Source organism: Melanotaenia boesemani, chromosome 2 (assembly GCF_017639745.1).
Source record: "Melanotaenia boesemani isolate fMelBoe1 chromosome 2, fMelBoe1.pri, whole genome shotgun sequence".
In the NCBI taxonomy this organism is placed as follows: domain Eukaryota; kingdom Metazoa; phylum Chordata; class Actinopteri; order Atheriniformes; family Melanotaeniidae; genus Melanotaenia; species Melanotaenia boesemani.
Window position 1 is genome coordinate 3,994,598 of NC_055683.1, and position 17,311 is coordinate 4,011,908.

A 17,311-nucleotide genomic window follows, 5' to 3' on the forward strand; every position below is an offset into this window, starting at 1 on the left:
AGGTAGGCTACTTTGTGGTGTTGCCGTAGTAACGGCTTCCTTCTGTCAGCTGAAGGTATTTCTGGCTTGTTCTTTGCATTCTGAATCATTTTTCTGGAAGTTGTGGCTGAAATGTGTTTGGTTTACCTTAGTGGTTCCCAACCCATTTTCCTTGAGGTCCCCCTTCATGCAACTATCTCAAAGCAAAGAATACAATTTAAAATACTGCTGACCACCCTATTTTTCACTTTGGGTTCAAATCTGTTTTACACAAAGATGAATAAATGAATGCTCCCAAGTTGAATGAATGGAAATGAGATGACAGGCTGCACAGTGCTGCTGAATTCTACTAACAACAGAGGTAATTGGCTGCATGTAACAGAGTTTATATTTCTGATGTACTGAAACTCATGTAATATTCTCCCCGTCCTACCCTGCCCCACGAGTGTTTTCTGGCACTTGTCAGGCCATCACTGTAAATAAGAATGTTCTAAATGTTTTGCCTAGTAAAATAAAGGTTAAATAAAAAATAATTACTACTTTTTTATTTTTAGAGCTTAGCAATAGTTGAAATGAGCCAGTACTGTTTGAAAGTACTTTATCTTTATATACGATCAGACACAAAAAGGTTTCAGGAAGAAGTAAACAATTAGAATTAAACTGTCCAATTTCCAATAAGGAAACGAAAATGTCTCCAAGTTTTTCTTCATGTTCTTGTTCTGTTTTTATCATTTTAATTAATCAGACCGAGTTATTCAGTTACAATAAAATGTATTAAAAGCATCATCTCATGTCTTCTTGATGGTCTCCCGCTCCAGATTTCCTGCTGGGAGGAAAGCAGTTCTCAGGAAACATGTTCTGGTCTCTAGCTTGACCTCACATTCACAGTGATGCACCTTCCACCAGAGTTTTAGTGTCTAGATGACATGTTCTATACATAAAATACAGTTGATGATGGTTTTATAATAAATGTTGGCGTCATGTGACTGCTCTCCAGTTCCTACTCAATTAACACCACTTATCCAGGGTGGTCGGTGGTCCGACATTATTTTGACTAAAACCACCCTCACGCCATCTTCCTGCTGTGTTCAACGACATCAGTTAATTCCACGCTCACACCAACTTCCTGCTGCAAAGCAGCAACTACTTATTTACACGTCATCACTTTAAGGAAGCTGGTCTAGACTCATTGTGTAGGTGGAAATAAAAACAAGATTTTCTGAAGTTTCTCTTATTATTTATGTGGAATTCATCAAGTTTCTTCCAAAACCTCATTACCTTACAGCAAACTTATATTTATCAAGTTAACGGTTTTATCGCTTCTTCTTTGGTGATGTTTTTTTTTAAATCCTTTCTTCTTTGGAAGTGCAGATGAAATTAGAATTCTGCCAAATGTTGATGTTGACATCAAAGTTGTCAGCACGGTGGTGGAGGGACGATGATCTGGGCTCGTTCTGCAGCTACGGGACACCCCTCGGTCGTCAGCACGGTGGTGGAGGGACGATGATCTGGGCTCGTTCTGCAGCTACGGGACACCCCTCGGTCGTCAGCACGGTGGTGGAGGGATGATGATCTGGGCTCGTTCTGCAGCTACGGGACACCCCTCGGTCGTCAGCACGGTGGTGGAGGGACGATGATCTGGGCTCGTTCTGCAGCTACGGGACACCCTGCACTCGTTGGGTAGGCCAAAAACTCCTCTGAGTCACGTCTTCCATCAGCCAGATCCCACAGCATCCTTTTAATCCACAAATTCTTTTTCAGCACAAGTGAAAATAGTTCATGTCTGAAATCTGAAAACATCAACTCTCCTAAAATATAAAGTCGACCAACTTGTCCTGTTAATAAATTCATTACCAAAAAGCAAAAAGCCGCCAATGATCAGTGTGAACATCCATCATTTCTACTCTGAAGCATGTCTGCAGACAGGCCACTGCCCCCCTACCCACCTCACATCTGGCCTGGAGGCTCTGTCATGAAAAGGCAGCTGCACACAGTAAGTCTGATCTTTCCCCAACAAAGAGTTCAGTTAAAGCAGCAACACCCATGTTTTTAATGAGACGAGGTCTCACCCAGCAGTGTGGGGCTGAGTTTAACAGGAAGCAGCTCTGAGCAGAAATATGTCAGAAAAACAAAGATGGATGTTTGGTCTGTTTATTAAAGTCCATCAATCTCTGTGTGGACACACTGAGGTTAAAGCAGCTGAGTTTGGAACAAGTCCTGACCCTTATCTCTGGAGTTCTGGTACCATGATGCATCAGATCTCCCGTCCTCACCAGCGACATACAGTAAACCACAGGAGGCTCACCAGGAGCTCTGCAGACACTTCCCATCCGGCCATCATGGCTGGACCACATGAACGATGTCAGAGTGGGGGCCCGAGCTCAGGGTGAAGGCCCAAGCTCAGTGTAAGCCTGATGCTGCACATCTGTCTTTGGATCTGAGTCCTGAAGGCTACTGCTTTTCTCTGGCTGCTTCCTCTCTGTCTGCTCCTCTTCCTCAGCTTTCCGTTTCTCAGCCTTGGTCTTGAACCTCAGCCCGTGACCTGGAATCAGAAGATGAAACTCATTTATCCCTCGTTAACCATTTTATACAGGGTTACAGATTCATACACATTCCAACCAGAAGATCCTGGTCATTCTGACCAGAACCAGCCTGGTTATGCTAATTGTTCTGATCATGGAGCACTGGAGCCCCTTTTCCATCGAGCTGGCTCCAGCGCTGGTTCAGAGCATTGGTTTTTTGACTTTCCACTGACCAAGCACCAGCTCCTGGCTTTCGAAACTGGTTCTAAGCTGGTACCAGGTCTTTGCTGGGCCAGATCTAAGAACCACTTCACGTAAGTTGGGTCAGCGGTTGGGGGTGGGGTTACCTGGCCAACAGAAAAGGGTTGAAACACTGAACCTCCTTCTTCAAACCAGAGAAGGCATGGATTGTTAAAACATACAAAGTTGTTCCAAAGAGGAGACCTGTGTTTCCTGGCATTGTGGTTGTCCTCTGAACTCTGAATAAACTGGAGGCAGCCAATCAGACCAAGGCTGCTTTCAGACACCTGCAGAAGGAGGTGCTGCTGCAGGCTCCGAAAGAACCGTCGAACAGCTAGTAAATGACTCAAAAAAGCTGAGAAAGATTTTAGGGACCATAAAATGGAACTGGAATATAACAGCAATGGGCGACCCCCCTCTCACAAAAACAACCCGCATTTTAAATGAATAAATTCTGTTCTTGGAGATCAGCCAGCAAACCAATCAACCGGCGTGGTAAACACCACCACAGCTACATCCATCTTCCTGCACCTGGTGGACGAGTCCATGGTGGAAACCGGGAATGCCACTGAGTCTGGTGAGTGTAGGGGCTTTCTAGATGTTATGGATCGAATGCGAATCATTTTAAACTCATCTCTTTTGTTAGCCATGCTAACCCGCTAACAAATGCTAACAATAGTCAAACGTATCACGTGAGTAGTGTTCTATAAATAACTAAACCTTCCCTAACTTTGGCCATGTAAGCGCAGCTCTTATATTATATACTGTGGGGTGAACAAACTAAGATTCTTGTTTTTAATAGAGTTAATATCCCTGGAAACGGAGGAAACACTAATGCTAGTTGCGTTCACTTCACCTTCTGATGTCCAGGTCTTGTCAGCCTCTGTTTCTTGATATAACAGACCAGGTAAGAAATGTGAATATAGTAAATGCAGTTGTCTGTTAAAGCTGTTACGTACCACAATGAAGTGTTGTGGTTACCAAACGTATTGTATAGACACCTTCAGTCTTGGTAGTAATTTTCTGTTCTTATGTTTGTGTGATGTTTATATTGACTAGTTTTTTTGTGCTTTGAAACAGGTAAACAGGACTCTTATGCAGAGCTGCTGGAGTTGCTGGAATACCTGGAGAAAACAGAGGAGACATTGCAGTAGGACAGGGAGAAAGTTTACCTCTCATTTACTGCAAATCAGCAGTGCAATGGTTGGAGTGATGGGGGGCACGGTGTCCTTAACAGAGACTTAAAAAAGTGATATAGAAAAAAATAAATCACTTTAAACAAAATAAATGACCAATTCAAGGAGTGGTTATTTTCCCCCTATGTATCAGTAATCAATAATGGTTTCCTCACAACAGATACATATTACAATTAATGCATGCAGGTTTGTAAAATAAATAGTGTTAATGTATATATTCATAAACTCTTCCCTCACCCAGCCTCCTATCTCCCCTGGGTAGGCTGAGTGGCTGTTCATCTCAAGCTCGGGTCCTCTACCAGAGTTCTGGAAGCTTGAGGGTTCTACGGAGTGTCTTAGCTGTTCCTAGGACTGCACTCTTCTAGATGGAGATGTCTGATGTCCCTGGGTCCTGCGCTCTGGCTGCACTGGATGGCCAGTGCCTGGTGGGGTCGTTGGCTGCCGATCTTGGCCCACCGGGGCCTGTGCCCCGTGATCGCAGGGATCTCTGGTTGGGGCCTTCCTCTGCCACCCTCGGGGTGGGTCCGGGGTGGTCTTTGTGGTGCGGTGGCTTGGGTTCGTGCTCCAGGATTGCTGCTGATGACCCGGGTCTCTGGGCCACCCTAGTCTGCCTCTAGCCTCCAGAGAGGCCGGTCACATTTGCAGGATCATACTCATCTCTGATCACTCCTCATTCCTCATCCTCTGCATGCTAAACCTGAACCCGGTTTAAACTTGAACCCGATTTTAACCTGAACCCGATTTTTTTTTATTTCAGCTTTTATTTTTTTCGTTTTAATCTATCTTAAAAACATGAATCCAAACATGACGGAGCGTTCCAGGACAGTCATTTAGAGGGGAGGGTGGAAGTGGGGGAGAGGCCTTTTGGATGGCTTTAATTCTGTGCAGGCATAATGTTGTCGATGGACTGTCCCTTCTCCAGCCTCTTCTCCATGTCGACCAGCAGTTTGACGCCATCAACCACCTTCTGCACCAGCTCCACCTCAGAGAAGCCCAGCCTGTCAGCGGTGTCCACACCAGTTCCACGTTTCTGGAGCCTCAGTTTCTTGAGAACCTCCCCAAACTTGGCGTGTTTGCACATGTTTGGTAGCTTCACGTGCACACCTGGCCGCAGGCCAGTGCCCAGGATGGATGGGCAGGTGAGGATGTAACCCAGGTGCTCGTTCCACATGAAGGAATGGCCCCTCTCCTTGAACAGGTTCTCAATCTTGGTGAGTCCAGTAAAGAACCGAGTGACCACTTCTCTCATGTTGCCTCCTTTCTGCATGGAGATCACACGCAGGTGGTCCTCCTCATCAGGAAGATCTTGTTTTCATTGTGCCAGATGCCTCTAGCCTCTAGTGGGCCATTCCTGAGGCAAGCAGCAGGGGAGACACCGGCTTGTCAAACAGGAAGCGGTCATCGATAAGCTGCTTAGCCTCAGTCATGTTCTTCAGTGCATAACATTTCCCCTTCAGGTCTCCAGTCAGAGCAACCAGAGCTTCAATGGAGAGCTCCTCCACAGCCTGCCTCTCTCCTCTGCTACAGTGTGGCGGCAGACAGAAGCCACAGATGCTGTGACCTGTCCAGACTTGGGAGCTCAAAACATAACTGGGGTCCAGGTCATCGCCACCCTTCAGGTTGTTTGCGTTGAGGTCGGTCTTCTGTTTGTCTGTGGGTTTGTATCCGCCATGTCTGTCCTCAATCACAGGGTCCAGCAGCTCTTTGAAGACCTCATATGTCTCCTCGTCCCCAGCAACACAGCCCACAGTCATGATGAAGGGGTGGCCTGGGTTATCAACCCCAGTCTGAATGACATCATTCAAAGTAAATCCACTTGGTGTCTGTTTCCTCCTCAGCCGCTCGGACATAGCAGGAGTCAGAACCTTGGCCATATGATTGTTGTGTTGACTGAAGTCCGGGTACTCCTTGTCCGTGGAATAATGGCTGTTCCGTTTTTTTGGACTTGTGTACTACTACTACTATTAGGGGATGACACAAAGATCCCTATCTTTGCGACCGAGGAGCTCACAAACCACCAGCGACGTCCCAGCAGCTCTCTGCCCGAACCAGATTTAAACCTGAACCCGATTTTAACCTGAACCCATTTTAACCTGACATTTTTACTGCCCTGTGTGGAGGCTGTTTGCATTTATCAAGCTGTTTGTGGTTTGTGTGAGAATGTGTGTGCGTATGTGTACTTGTTTGTATGTAAACATTTGTATGTTTTTTAGGGCTGCTCGATTATGGGAAAAATGATAATCACAATTATTTTGATTGAAAATGAGATCTCAATTATTTAACACTATTAGAGAAAGAGAGAGAGTGCGCGGGGGGGCTTGTCTGTGGTAATACAGACTAGTTTCTTTCCACCAGGTCTATTGTTTGTCTCAGACCAGCAGCTATGTTCCGCCCGATCTGGAAAAAATGAATCTGAAGACATTTCGTTTTCACGTTAAATTCCGCGTCAATAAAATGTAGCGCAACATTTCTATACAGCTCTATGGTGCGGCTTTACCACAGGTCCACAGCGGTGGTGAAACATTGGACTGTAGCCACGTCCTTCACACCACCCTCACCACACTCATCATACAGGGCAGAGAGACACTCCACTAACATGGAGAGGAGATGGCAGTGATGCCGTTTGTCCAAAGTGTTGATGAGTTTCTTAAATCCCGGGTTGTTTACTGTCTTAATTGTGAAAAAGTTCTGTTTGTTTATAACTTTTAACTCTGTGTGTCTCTGGATTATTCAGTCGCGACTCAAAAATTTAACATTTTTCTATTTTCTTGTGTCGCGTCGCAAGCCCCCGTGTGCACGTCTGCGTGAAAGAGCGCAACATTTCAGATGCACGAATGTCGCCTGTCGCTTGGCTGGAGGAGGGCAGCCATTTCCGCCTCATCATGCAAGTTTGATAGAAAATGATGGAGAAGGAGCGACGTCGCCTCCCGTGTGTCCAGCCCATAACTGGCGCTGTGTTTGCAACTGGCGCTAAATAAAACTAAAGCAGTCGTGCGTGTGGGAGGAGTCTGCAGCAGTGGGAGGAGTCTGCAGCAGTGGGAGGAGTCTGCAGCAGAGTGCTGCAATGCCAGCTGAGCTCAGTTTGCAACTGAAAACAGCACAAGAGGAAACTGCGAAGAACAAAAATAATCGGATCATTTCATTTTTATGATCGTTGAAAACCCAGATCGTAATTGCAATTAAAATTCGATTAATCGCCCAGCCCTAGTGTTTTTAACGTGTAAAACACTGTATGCATCCTTTGTGTGAAAAGTGCTGTATAAATAAAGTTTGGGTGATTGGCTATGATATGATCACACAGATATTTTCTGATGGTGTTTCCGTGTACATGCACTGACTTGGACAGTCTGCCACTTCTTTAAAAGCCTTCTTCTTACAGCAGCCTCGACACAGGTTGAAGACACATTTATTTCCCTGCAACACAAAGACAACATGTAGTTAAAACATGACACAGACACACACAACAAGCTGTCTTCAAAACAAAACAAAAAGGCATATGAATATTTCCTGTGGCACATGGAGCTACTGACTGTATTGATCAGGTTAAAACAGCTGTCACGTCGGTGTATAAAAGATGTTCTAATGAATCTTCTGATTATTCATATATATGATCCTGGTGACGGTTTACTGCGGTAACGAGTCCTAATCACCTTGTATGAGCCGATATAGACGGCTGGACTGAGACGTTAGACAGTGTCCACACTTAAGTTATTCTGTTTTACACACCAACGTTACATCAGAGCATCAAGGTGCAGCTCTTTTTATTGACCTGTCAAAAGCCTTTGATACTGTTGATCGTGTCATTTTAGAAGATAGGAATTCCGCTACAGCATTTCAGAAGATCTGCCTGCCTAGCTATCTCACCTGTTGTTATCATTGTCTGACCCCCACTCCACCCTGAACCCCACCCAGAAGTCCCTGAAGCAAGCCTCTCCCTGACCTAAAACCTCCACGTTAATCAGAAGCATCAGCCAGAAGTTGCTGCTCACCTTTGGGTTTCCACACTGTTCACATTTGAGGTATTTGGCTGCAGGAGGAAAGAAGGAAGACATCAGTGGTGCTGAGGATGAGGAAGCTGGTGATGAAGCAGAGATAAACTCACGTTTCTGATCAGGACAGAAGTTTTTGTGGGGGTTGCGGGATCGTTTCTTCTGCTTATTTTTGGAGAGGGTCTCAGCTGCTCCATCCAAGTCCTCCAGCGCCCTCTTCTGGCACACAGGCCTCTTTGCCTCCATGGCTGGGCCGGTACCGTTGGTAACCGGTGGTTTTGGTCTGCAGGATGTCAGGTCACATTAAATCAACAGCTGTGTAGGGAGAAGCTTCCAACTGACATTTTTATTTTTGGTAAAATGAGGCTGTGGAAATCTGATGAGAAATCCATCTCATGGCAATGATATATAAGATGCAGTGACTCACACTGGTCTGATGTATGGCTGGCAGATCCAGTGAGGGAAAGGGAGGTCACCATCTCTGTCTTCTACACCCTTTTCTTTAGCCATCTCCTCCTGCATGGACACACAGAAAGCTGAAGAAATCACACGGAGGGCAAACACAAGCTAATTGTCATCAATTTCAGACGGTTTGGTGGATGTTGTTAGTTAGTAACGTTAACTCCCAAATATCTCACCGGGACGTCCCTAATCTTTACATCCCGGTAACGGTATCTGCATCTGCTGGTTTCTACTCAGCTTTGACATGAGGAGGAAAGACTTTGTTTGGGGAACTTTCCACAGCTGAAGTCTGATTCCCATCCTGCCACGAAGTATTTATAAGCCTCTAATCTGACTTTATGCTTTTAATTCTGCCCCTGTGAAGGGCAACTGTCCATTGACCAGGTAGCTGTAAATGTGAAGGTAAGGTAAATCAGGTAGCACTGTCTCCGTCAGCTGGATGTTTAGGGTTTTTTTTTAACCAGGAATTTGGAAAACCAGACGGATTTTCAGCACCAACAAGCTCGCGTTTTTCAAAATATCCTTGCTGACCACATCAGAGCTTAGCTGGTTTGGAAAGTGTTTAGTCCGCTAGCGACATCCCTGATGAGAAACAGCTAATAGTCCCTATAGCGGGAGCAGGTTCCAGCTAGATTTTAACATGGCGGCGTAAACGACCAGTGTGACGTCACTGAGAACGGTCTATAAGCTGAGGGTGCTGGGGGACGTCCCATGATGCACTGGGCTCCTCTCTTTACTCTCCATGTAGAAACATCTGACATTGTTGTTGTTTGTTCATTTGTGTTTCTGTCCTTCTTTCTCAGCAGGAATCCCTGGATTAGAGTTCTGCTGCTGGGTCACCCATCTTTCCTGTCCTGATGGAGGGTTTCCTTGCGGATTCTGGTCCTAGTGGAGGTTTTCCTTCCCTGGTTCTGGTCCTGGTGGAGGTTTTCCTTCCCTGGTTCTGGTCCTGGTGGAGGTTTTCCTTCCTGGTTCTGATTCTGATGGAGGTTTGTGGATCATTTAACGGACCTGCTTTAACTGATTATAATTAGGCTATGTTCACACTGCAGGTCTTAATGCTCAAATCCGATTTTTTAACGAAACACAATTTTTTCATGATCGTTCACATTCCAAGCAGGGCTGGGCGATATATCGGATAAACTCGTATCCCGAAATGTTTTCCGTAAGATATATAAAATGTCTATATCCTGAACATAGAGTATAAACAGCGTTTGGTTTTTGTAGTCACAGTCTGCTGGTCGGAGTGAAGCTCACCACGAGGCATGAATCAGACAGCCCAACCCCCATCCAGAAAACTCTCCTGCGTACATGTGTGTTGTTGTTTCAGAAGAGACAGGAAAAAGCATGAAGACCAGGAGTGTGCAGCTAGCTAGCTTACAAGTGTTAAGAGATAGAAGCTAAATGAGAGACGTCCATTTTAAGCAGTAATTTGCCACAGAAATGACGTCATTGACGAGGAGACTGTTCAGCTCTTCGTGTTTTCCGATGGAAAAGAAGTTCTTCGTACACGGGAGCAGGAAACTCCTCCACCTTCTTCTCCTCCTGCTCTCATCAGATGTTATTATTAAAGCTGATGTTTCTGTCTGATTTACAGGTGGTTGATGCGACCATGTCCAATGTGTGCTCTCTCTGCTGGTGGGGGTGCAGCTCACCTGTGTGCACATGGCAGGTAGAGACATGATGCAAGGTAATTACAGTTGATGAATGAAAGGAGAGCACATGGAGCAGTGGCTCCTCCTGCTGTACAGAGGCATGAACAGACGATGCAGTTTGTCTGCAGAGTCCTGCACGGGTCCAGTTTTACCAACCCGCACCCACCCGAACCCGTTAGGATGATCACCAAACCCGACGCATGAAATCTGGACCCGACCCGACGATGTAGAATATAAAAAGCGACCCGACCCACATGTTAACACATGCAAATCATAAATATACCCATCCCTCCTTCATTGGTTCATGTATTTAAAGTGATGCTGGTGTTTAATCGTTTTCATTTATAATAAAACAAGGAAAAGACAACACAAAAAAATTATTGTGCTATTTGTCCGAGCTCTGTGACGTCAAAGTCGGATGAAATGCGACATGACTGTTCAGACAGAGGTTGCTTCCACACAGATCGGATACCTAGATCCCATCTAGGATCGCATAGGAAAGTGGTCTGGCTTGGTTTAAAGGAAAAAAAAAATGGATTAGCGTCGTTCAGACTGTCATTAAAAAATCCGATATGAGTCACATATGGGCCAAAAATCGGAAGCGAGCTGCAGTGAGAACAGAGCCTCAGATTGAATTGGACCTTCTGTAAAAGTGACCTGAGATGACTGATGACACCTGGTCATCTGACGTAACTCACCTCAGTCCTTCCTGCAAAGCTCCTTTTTAATATGTTAGAAACGTGCTGAATAAATAATACTTATTATTCTGGTAAAATATGACTCAGGTGGAGAGGACAGGTGTTATGCAGCTGAGCTCTGTGAGGGTCATGTGACCAGAGCTGGGCTCCAGCATTAGAGGCCCGGTACCAAGATGTGAGTGCTTCACCTCCCACATGTGTTCCTGACAGTTTACTACAGAGTGACAGCTTCAGCCTCCTCTTCCTCGCTGTGAGCTGGTCATACCTGGCAGCGCTGCTTCAGCTGTCTGCTGACGTCAGCCAAGGCCTCCAAGGTCTTCACCTTAGCCAGCTCCTCCCTCAGGTCCTGGTGGATCTGCAGCCTGAACACACACACACACACCTCAGCTCAACAACATGCGGGATGGAGGGCAGCTGGTATAAACTGAGGTAACACAGGACAGCGAGAGAGGCAGCAGTGAAACCTGGAAGTTGTCTCTCCTCCACGTTCACCTCCTGCTACCCAGTCCTCACAGGTCTCCCTAAAAAGTCCATCAGACAGCTGCAGGTAGTCCAGAACGCTGCTGCTCCAGTCCTCGATAAAGACCAGGAAAGTATATCCTAGACCTCCAGTCCTCACTAAGACCAGGAACGTAGATCCTAGACTTCCAGTCCTCGATAAAGACCAGGAAAGTATATCCTAGACCTCCAGTCCTCACTAAGACCAGGAAAGTAGATCCTAGACCTCCAGTCCTCACTAAGACCAGGAAAGTAGATCCTAGAACTCCAGTCCTCACTAAGACCAGGAATGTAGATCCTAGAACTCCAGTCCTCACTAAGACCAGGAAAGTAGATCCTAGACCTCCAGTCCTCACTAAGACCAGGAAAGTAGATCCTAGACCTCCAGTCCTCACTAAGACCAGGAACATAGATCCTAGACCCCCAGTCCTCACTATGACCAGGAACGTAGATCCTAGAACTCCAGTCCTCACTAAGACCAGGAAAGTAGATCCTAGAACTCCAGTCCTCACAAAGACCAGGAAAGTAGATCCTAGAACTCCAGTCCTCACTAAAACCAGGAACGTAGATCCTAGAACTCCAGTCCTCACTAAGACCAGGAAAGTAGATCCTAGAACTCCAGTCCTCACTAAGACCAGGAAAGTAGATCCTAGAACTCCAGTCCTCACTAAGACCAGTGGATCCTGTGCTTCTGCTACTAGTGGGTCGGGGCCTGATGTTATCGATCGTATTTGCAGGTCAGCAGAACATGTCCCCTCTTCGTTTGGGTGGTGTTCCATCCTGATGCGTCAGCCACTGCTTCCCCCGTCCAACAAGGGCATCTTGGTAAAGGCTTGTGTCCTTCACATTCACCTCAACCATACATGTTACTGCTGGTATCTGTGATAAGTTTGGTATTAAGACTAAGCTTGTTATTTCACCTCTGGCCGCAGTAATCTGAGTGAAATGTGGACGTAGGTTTGAGTCCCTGTTCTGTCACTTACACACAAAGTGCCACATTCAACGCTGCGTTCAAATATAACGTGACATTTAAACTCTCTCTAAATGCAACATAAGAGAGACAATAAAACCTGTAACTCAAATAATAAGGTAACAATCACATATGCGTCCATTTCTGCCGAATTTCCCACGAGTCTTTGCGGTTTTGCGGAGCTCTGTGATCACAGAGACGCAGACCCATCAGGATATTTCCAGGTAGAAAAGTTTCCTCATCTGATAGTTTATGTCTCCCATAAATGCAGAAGATCACCAGCATCCAGCCTTGTTCCATGCACACAGAGATTCCTCCTGATTCTCTGATGATATTCTACACTGTAGATGGTGGATCTTCAAAGTCTGAGGAACATTTTCTGAAATTGTTCAACAGTTTTAGATCCAGTTTGTCTCAGATTGATGAACCTCTGTCCATCTTTCCATCTGAGAGACTCTGCCTCTCTAAAATGCTCCTTTTATACCAGTCATGTTACTGACCTGTTGCCAGTTAACCTGATAAGTTGTCAAATGCTCCTCCAGGTGTTTCTGGTTTGTACCAGTTACTTTTCCAGCCTTTTGTTGCTCCTGTTCTAACTCCAGATGTGTTGATGCATCAGATTCACTATAAGCTCATATTTTCATCACATGGTGAAACGGCTCAGTTTCATCATCTGATGTGTAGTTGATCTTCTACTGGGAATAAAATGAGGTGATGGGATCTGGAAATCATTGACTTCTGGTTTTATTTTACAGAACGCCCCCTCTTTTTTGGACTTGGGGTTGTACGAACTTCTCAGCACTGAACATACTCTGATGTTCGGCTTGTTTTAAACAGTTGTCTGAATCCTGAAGCTTTTCTATCAAACTTGACTCGGTCCACTAAAACCTTCATTTATTGTCCTCTTACAGCAGATTTTCACTTACTTTCCTTAAAAAAATGCAAAAAGTTGCATCAGGTCATAAAAACAAACTCAAACCAGACTGATCTACGGGAAATATAACAACAGAAGAAGACTTCTGCTTCCTTTTTTACTGATATAGAATGAAGGAGATGAAGATGAAGCCAGCCAACCCTGACAGCATTTTTGTGTTTTTACAGCTCCTAATGAAGCAGCAGAGCATGAGCTGAGAGTGAGCGTGGACCTTCAGCCTGGGGAGGCAACGTCCTCCACATCATTAACACCGTCTCAAAGAGCAGAAACTGAAGCCAGACGTACGTGTGATGCCAGAGCTTGAAGAGATGAGCTCGTACGTAGGACAGAGAGCAGGGTGGGTGCCGCCTCACCACCTCCAGATACTCCTCAGCCATCTCCCACACGGGGGGGCTGCGGCCCTCAAACAGTGCTGGGTTGTGCAGGTTCCCCTCTGGACGAAGCAAACAGAAATTCTTAAAAAAAAAAGGACATAAAATGGTTCATGTCTGAGTGGAAGCAGGTAATGTTCCCACCTGCACTCATGACGCCCTGAACGCCAGTTTCCTGGATGCAGCGTTCCACGTCACTCAGGTGCTGGATGTTCCCGTTGGCAAACACTGGGATGTTTACAGCCTTCCTGCAGTCGGATCAAACCAGATGACACACATTTTTATTCTAACTCACCACAGCGTATCAGGCGGGATGGAAGGACGGCGCTCACCGTACGGCCTTGATGTGCTCCCAGCTGGCGACGCCCGTCATGGATCCCTTCTGGTCTTTGGTCCTGCCGTGAACCGTCAGCAGCTGGAAGAGACGGACATTTACTGAAGCAGCGTCTCAGACTTGCACCTGGAAGTGTGGAGAAACTCGAGCTGAGACCAACCTGGCATCCAGCCTTCTCCAGCATCTGGGCGTAGCGGACCGTTTTTCCCATGTCCTCGAACACACGGATCTTACATGTGACCGGCACCGACAGCTTTTCATTGGCTAACCTGACTGACAGGTGAGAGGGCGGCGTCAGGTTCCTCACACAGACCAGAAAATAATTCGTCATTTAATAATTTAAACATGATGACCCGTCTACGGTCCTGAAGACGAAGACGTGACGCCACACGCAGCACGCTGTGGTTACAGACGTAAACATGGATGCTACGTGTCAACGTGTGGGCATCAGTTTTTATGTTGTAGTGGAATCAGAGCTGATGAAGTTATGATCTAATATTCTTCGGTTCATTGTTTACATTGGACCTGACTGCCTCCTCTGCTGCAGACCGGGACGTCTGTCTCACTTCAGGGATGTAAACATGTGATGAAACGTGACATGGTGGTTCAGACTGAGGTAAACATCAGATATAAATCTGAATTAGCACCACATATGAAAGCAGACTGGGTCTGATTGGAAAAATCTGGTTTGTGATGTTCAGACTATTTTTTTTAGGCTCGAGTGAGCCCTCTTCCTTTAATATACTATCTTTGGGTTCACTTCTTTCTGGATCCTCATTGGTCTTTCTAAGTTCAAGTTTATTTATACAGCACATTTACTGCGACCCGTTGCCCAAAGTGCTGAACAATAATACAAAATGAAACACTACACCAGGGGTGGCCAACGTCGGTCCTCGAGAACCACAATCCTGCAGGTTTTACATGCATCCCTGCACCGACACACCTGACTTAAAGTTAGCTACCTGGTTAACCATGAGAAGGTTAACTTACCCATCTTCTCTAAGAGCTCCCATTCATCCTGCAGGAAGACTCCATAGTGTCCTGGAAAAGCATGGCAGCAGGTTAGTTTTCATCTCCAATGCGACCGAGCAGCTCATCTGGGAGGAGTGTGCGTACCTCTCTTAGCGATCATCTGTGGACAGCCCAGGTTCAGGTCGATGGCGTCGCAGTAGTCCTGAGCCAGCAGAGCCGCCTGGACAAACACTTCTGGATCATTGGCACAAAACTGATGCAAAGACAATGAAACACAGATTTATGTCTGCAGTGACGCGAGGAAGAACGCCACCTTTCAGTAAACGCCATGTCTCACCTGTGTGATCAGAGGTCTGTCCTCCTCACACACTTCACTGAGCAGGTTCTCCCTCCTGTAGTTGGTGTCACGGACAAACACCTGGGCGTGCAGCATGGGGGTGTAGCAGAGCTGGGCCCCATGTCGGCGGCTCAGCAGGCGCCAGGCCAGCTCGCTCTGGTCTACCATCGGTGCCACCACAAAACGGGCTTCCTTCAGGGTCTTCCTCCAGAAGTCAAAGCCCTGCAGCTTTGCCATCACCCTTCAGCTGAACCACGGATGTCCACTCAATGATCAAACTCCTGAAAACCAACAAGGTACCGACCGTAAATACAGAGAGAAGCAAACACCACCATCCAAGAAAATACAGAATCCCAGAACTGCTTCCCAGAGTTTTAAAACTTGAATCAGCTTTGATTTTTTTAAACTCGAACCAAACAGTCAGTAAATGAATGTTTGGTGGAAATTTTCTTTATTGTAAATAAATCTTCCACTTTTGGAAAGTCTACTAATTTCCCTTTTAAACTGAGACACATCTGTTAGTGAAATACATGCACGTGAGGGATGAGCAGCAGAGAGAGCGTGCGGGTTGGCAGGACATAGAATCAGCTGTTTGGCTTTGGCAGAGGAGGTTTGGACGGTTTTTCATGGAATCTGATGTTCCTGCAAAGTTTAGATATCCGAAAACCTGCTGGAAATGTGCAGCTCATGTCAAGAAAAACTTCTGTCTAACGCGGACGTTATTCCCCTCATTTCCTAACAAGGTATTTTCATGTGAGGTTACTGGGTTGGTTTGAGCCGAGCCCGATACCTGTTGTCTGAGTGGGAAAGTCTCCATTCAGAGCCGTTTCTGTGGTTAAAGCATCACCAACGCGAGTCCATCGGGAACAGAACATCTCCTTCTGCTTGCTTTCTAACGTTTCAGTCTGTCTGACAGCATGCCCTGCTGCTAGCACAGCTAACTGCAGCACATGAGGATGAACCGCGGTCACTTCACAAAAACACAAACTTCAACATGAAACAACATCACAGAGAAAATAACAGCATCACGAGCCAACCGGCCCCATCCCTAAATGTCAAGATAACTTGTTGTTTCACCTGTTTAACCGATTTAGAGACAACTCTTAACAAAGAAGAAGATGCAGCAGCAGCAGTAAGCGCTTCCAATCACGTGCAACAGCGAAATATCACCGACAGGAAACGCAGGTCCTGGGTCCTCCTCGCGCATTATATATATATAGATATATATATATATATATATATATATATATATATATATATATATATATATATATATATATATATATATATATATATATATATATATATATATATGTGTGTGTGTGTGTGTGTGTGTGTGTGTGTGTGTGTGTGTGTGTGTGTGTGTGTGTGTAAGTGTGTGTTGGTGTGTGTTTAAATTAAAAAAGGAAAGAAAAAGCAAAAAAAAAAAAAAATAATAATAATAATAAAGTTCCAGTGTGAGGAACCAGGATTTAAATAAACTAAGTGTTTCTGGGAGATAGATAGATAGACATCTAAGGACATCTAAGGGGCATCTAGGGACATCTAAAGAGATCTATGGGACATAGAGACATCTAGGGACATCTATGGGATATAGGATATCTAGAAGCCTCAGAAAATTAATGCCAGTGTCAGGAATGTTGTGTGTGTTATTATGTCTGAGTAAACAGCAATGAAACAGGAGAAATGTTTTTTTTCTCATTTCTAACAGAGGATAACAGCACAGATGTCACTGATCATCTTCAGCAACTCAAAACATTCATGTTTGACCTAAACGCCATTTTCAATCTGGTTTCATAAACATCAGGGTCAAAATTAAAACCATTCCCCTGATTATCATCTATAATAATATTATAGATATAATTTGTCTGACCTAATGAGGACTAAACAGTAGCGTGATACTTCAGGATATGGTATTGATTCAATATCCAGTGAAACCAAGGCCAGTATCACTGATACTGATACCTTTTATTAATTAAAGTGGATGCATTATCAGATTGCTAAATCGGAATGAATTTTAGTGACTTTCAGTATTTATGTCATTTTTCTTTTGGATTGTTTATGAGTTAAAACCCAGGACAGAAATGGGAAAGGTTTACAGGTAAACAGAAAAGACCAAGTTATCATAATGAACGTTATTAAACAGTAACAAAA

At 45.2% G+C, this 17,311-nt stretch overlaps 1 protein-coding gene and 1 pseudogene across 4 annotated transcripts; both read right to left on the minus strand.

Annotated features, from left to right (window-relative positions):
* Nucleotides 1-2,116: 2,116 nt before the first annotated feature.
* dus1l (dihydrouridine synthase 1-like (S. cerevisiae)) lies at nt 2,117-16,322 on the minus strand. 4 transcript variants are annotated; one of them, XM_041972962.1, is made up of 15 exons: nt 16,235-16,322; nt 15,948-16,098; nt 15,158-15,438; nt 14,965-15,073; nt 14,839-14,889; nt 14,009-14,121; nt 13,847-13,929; nt 13,659-13,762; nt 13,429-13,576; nt 11,007-11,103; nt 8,354-8,442; nt 8,040-8,209; nt 7,927-7,964; nt 7,276-7,351; nt 2,117-2,521 (listed from the first exon to the last, which is right to left on the minus strand). In XM_041972962.1, the coding sequence occupies exons 3-15, from the start codon at nt 15,392-15,394 to the stop codon at nt 2,361-2,363; spliced, it is 1,476 nt and encodes a 491-aa protein (XP_041828896.1). In that variant the 5' UTR covers nt 15,395-15,438; nt 15,948-16,098; nt 16,235-16,322; the 3' UTR covers nt 2,117-2,360. The 4 variants fall into 4 exon arrangements, with proteins under 4 accessions (XP_041828896.1, XP_041828905.1, XP_041828911.1 ...); XM_041972971.1 differs by having other exon boundaries at nt 15,948-16,127; XM_041972977.1 differs by lacking the exon at nt 15,948-16,098 and having other exon boundaries at nt 15,158-15,409.
* LOC121631882 lies at nt 4,722-6,150 on the minus strand (annotated as a pseudogene).
* Nucleotides 16,323-17,311: the final 989 nt, after the last annotated feature.